The sequence below is a fragment of the Orycteropus afer genome, unplaced genomic scaffold (genome assembly GCF_000298275.1).
Source record: "Orycteropus afer afer isolate SDZICR_OR568_19922 unplaced genomic scaffold, OryAfe1.0 scaffold00782, whole genome shotgun sequence".
In the NCBI taxonomy this organism is placed as follows: Eukaryota; Metazoa; Chordata; class Mammalia; order Tubulidentata; family Orycteropodidae; genus Orycteropus; species Orycteropus afer.
Genome location: NW_006922369.1, coordinates 297,333 through 300,234, shown reverse-complemented (window position 1 = coordinate 300,234; position 2,902 = coordinate 297,333). Strand labels below are relative to the sequence as shown.

Here is a 2,902-nt window from a genome sequence, read left to right as displayed (position 1 = left end):
GAAGACCACAGACAAATAGATGTAATTGAGTCATGTTGTTGGTGAAGAATACTGAAAATAATGTAGATTGCCAGAAGAATGAACACATCTCTTGAAAGAAGTACACCTCTAATTTTCCTTAGAGGCTAGAATGGCCAGATTTAGTCTCATCTAGTTTGATCATATTGTCAGAAGAGATCAGTGTCATGAATGGTAAAGTAGAGGGTCAATGGAAAAGGGGGAGACCCTCAATGAGATTAGTGACTGCTACGATGGACTCAATTGTAACAAGGATTGTGATAATAGCATCAGTGTGAATTAGAGCAGACTCCATGACATCTAACAGCAAAAATAACAGAATATTTACTTCATTAGTCACACTTTACCACCCAGTAATTTGTATAGTGCTGTCTTCATATCCCTATTCCTTAGGCTATAAATGAGAGGATTCAGGCTGGGAGGTAGCATAGAGTATAATACAGACATAAGCAGATTCAGTGATGATGCAGATTTGAAATCTCTACCTAAATATGTAACAATGCCAGAAAATAGGAATAAAGTCAAAACAGTGATGTGAGGCATACAGGTAGAAATCGTTTTGAACCTGGCTTGAGAGGATGGAATCTTTAAGACAGCTGAGAAAATCTGAACATAAGAGACAATCATGAAAATAAAGCATAAAAAGACAAAGAAAAGGCTAGCAATTATAAATGCATATTCCAGAATTTGTTCCTCAGGACAAACAAGTGCAAGAAGTGATGGAATGTCACAGAAGAACTGATGTACTATGTTGGTTCCACAGATATTGACAGAGAATATACCTGCAACGTGAATGGATCCATAGACACATCCACTAAACCATGATGCAGTTACCATCCGCACACAGGCACTTCTATTCATAATGGTTTCATAGCGCAGAGGGTGGCAGATAGCAGCAGAGCAGTCATAGGCCATGACTATAAGGAGGGCATACTCTGCACCAGCAAAAAAAATAAAAAGAAACATTTGTGAGGCACATCCTAGGAAGGGAATGGAATGACTGTTGGTCAGAGAGTTCATGATGGATTTGGGAACTGTGACAGAGATGTAGCAGATATCAATCAATGATAAATTCTTCAAGAAGAAATACATGGGACCTTGGAGGTGCGGGTCAATAGTGGTGAGGCTGACAATGAGGAGATTCCCCATCAGTGCTGTCAGGTAAATGAGGAAGAAGAGTGCTGCACACAATCTCTGAAGCATCCAGTCATCAGGGAACCCCATTAGCAAAAATTCCATTATTGTGGATATGTTGGCTGGTTTCTCAATCATGCTGACTGGTATCTGTGGAAATAAAGATAACATTGATAAGTAGTCCTTTCATATATGAATTCACTATTCTGTATCAGTTGGTTATATTTCCTTTGCTTCATCCTTAACTTAGCTTGATTCTGTTTGGAATGAAGGTTATCAGAAAAGTCCCATGGAAACAGCATTATGTAGCTCCACATTCTTATTGACAGTGCAAGCTATTAATGGACTGGACTTCTACCCAAAATTTGGTGTTCAAATCCACCAGAGTTGCCTCAGAAGAAAGATATTGCAATTTATTTCTAATAAATTAACCACTGAAAACCCTATGGAGTACAGTTGTATCTGGACACACATGGTGTTTTCATGAGTTGGAAAGGACTCAGGGACTACTGTTTTTCTTTCTTTCTTTTTTTCTCTTGTGGTATTAGAGAGAGCAAACTGAAATATAATTTTCATTAAACACAGTTTAGAGAAAGGCAGGGGATGCAACAAAGTGCAATTTGTCCATGAAGCAGGAAATGTTATTTCACCTACCATGTCTTAGGAGATTAGTAGGCAGGTGTGGGGATTTAGGATAGACTGCATGCAAAGCAATTAACACAACCTTTCTCTTTTCTGTTGACTGTTTCTAGAAGTCATTAGATAAGCACTCTTCTTGAATTTGGTGAAAAATAAAATAAAAATAAAATAGTTTATTTTAGTTACTATTTACTATTTTATTTACTATTTATTTATTTACTGTAATAGTTTAGAGTAAAATAAAATGAAAACTATGTAGTTTTGATGGATGGTTAAAAATAATATAGAGAAGGTTCTAGGCAGAATAGGGAAGAAGCCTGAATTAATATCACATTGGGATGCCTGATGTCAAATGGCAAGGATTTTCATAAAATTTAGGATGCCAATATTGTTACTTTTGTCCCTTATACTAGAGAGTAGAGAACAACAGTTCCTATGATGGAATATCTACTCTCTCCCTATTAACTACAACCGGGACAAATGGCCTTGCCTGAGAAAATACAGTGAGTCTTTTCATGCCCACTTAAATAAACGGAGCCTTCTCCCTCATTCTTGCATTTACAAACATATAATCTCACCCCCATCCTTCACCCCAATACCTTTCATTCAAGCAAAATATGTCTGATCTGGACATGTAGTTAGAGGTCAACAAACATCTAGGATCCTCAGAACATTATCTCATCCTTTCTTTAGAAACAAATCAGATTGATTATAGTCTCATCAATTAGCATAGGTTTCTTCCATGGATATAGAAAACAGTGTTAGAATTTCTTCTTTCTGAGGACAATAGAGGAAAAAGTTGAATAAGTTTATCAAAATTTTCAAAATGTATCAAAATTAACCATTAACCAACATTATCAAAATTCACAGAGATTTCTCTTCCCATTGTTTAGGCCTGACAGGCATGAAGTGGAAAGACCCCAGCAGACACATTAGGATGGGATACATTTTCTCTCTTCCATCTCATCACTGTCTATGTTCTTATATGTGTGACAACAAAGGATAGTTCGGTATCTGTCCTCAGTTGGCACTTTCATTCTGAAATAGCTAGGTATTCCATGAACAAGCCTTCTTAATTATGTTACCAGTCCTATATATCCTCTGAGTTGCA

General features: G+C 36.8%; 1 protein-coding gene across 1 annotated transcript; it reads right to left on the bottom strand.

The window, feature by feature from the left end:
• Positions 1–354: 354 nt before the first annotated feature.
• Positions 355–1,290, bottom strand: LOC103211724 (olfactory receptor 14A16-like). Its single transcript, XM_007957704.1, has one exon. It carries the CDS (start codon positions 1,288–1,290, stop codon positions 355–357), a length of 936 nt encoding a protein of 311 aa, XP_007955895.1.
• Between the last annotated feature and the right edge of the window lie 1,612 nt (positions 1,291–2,902).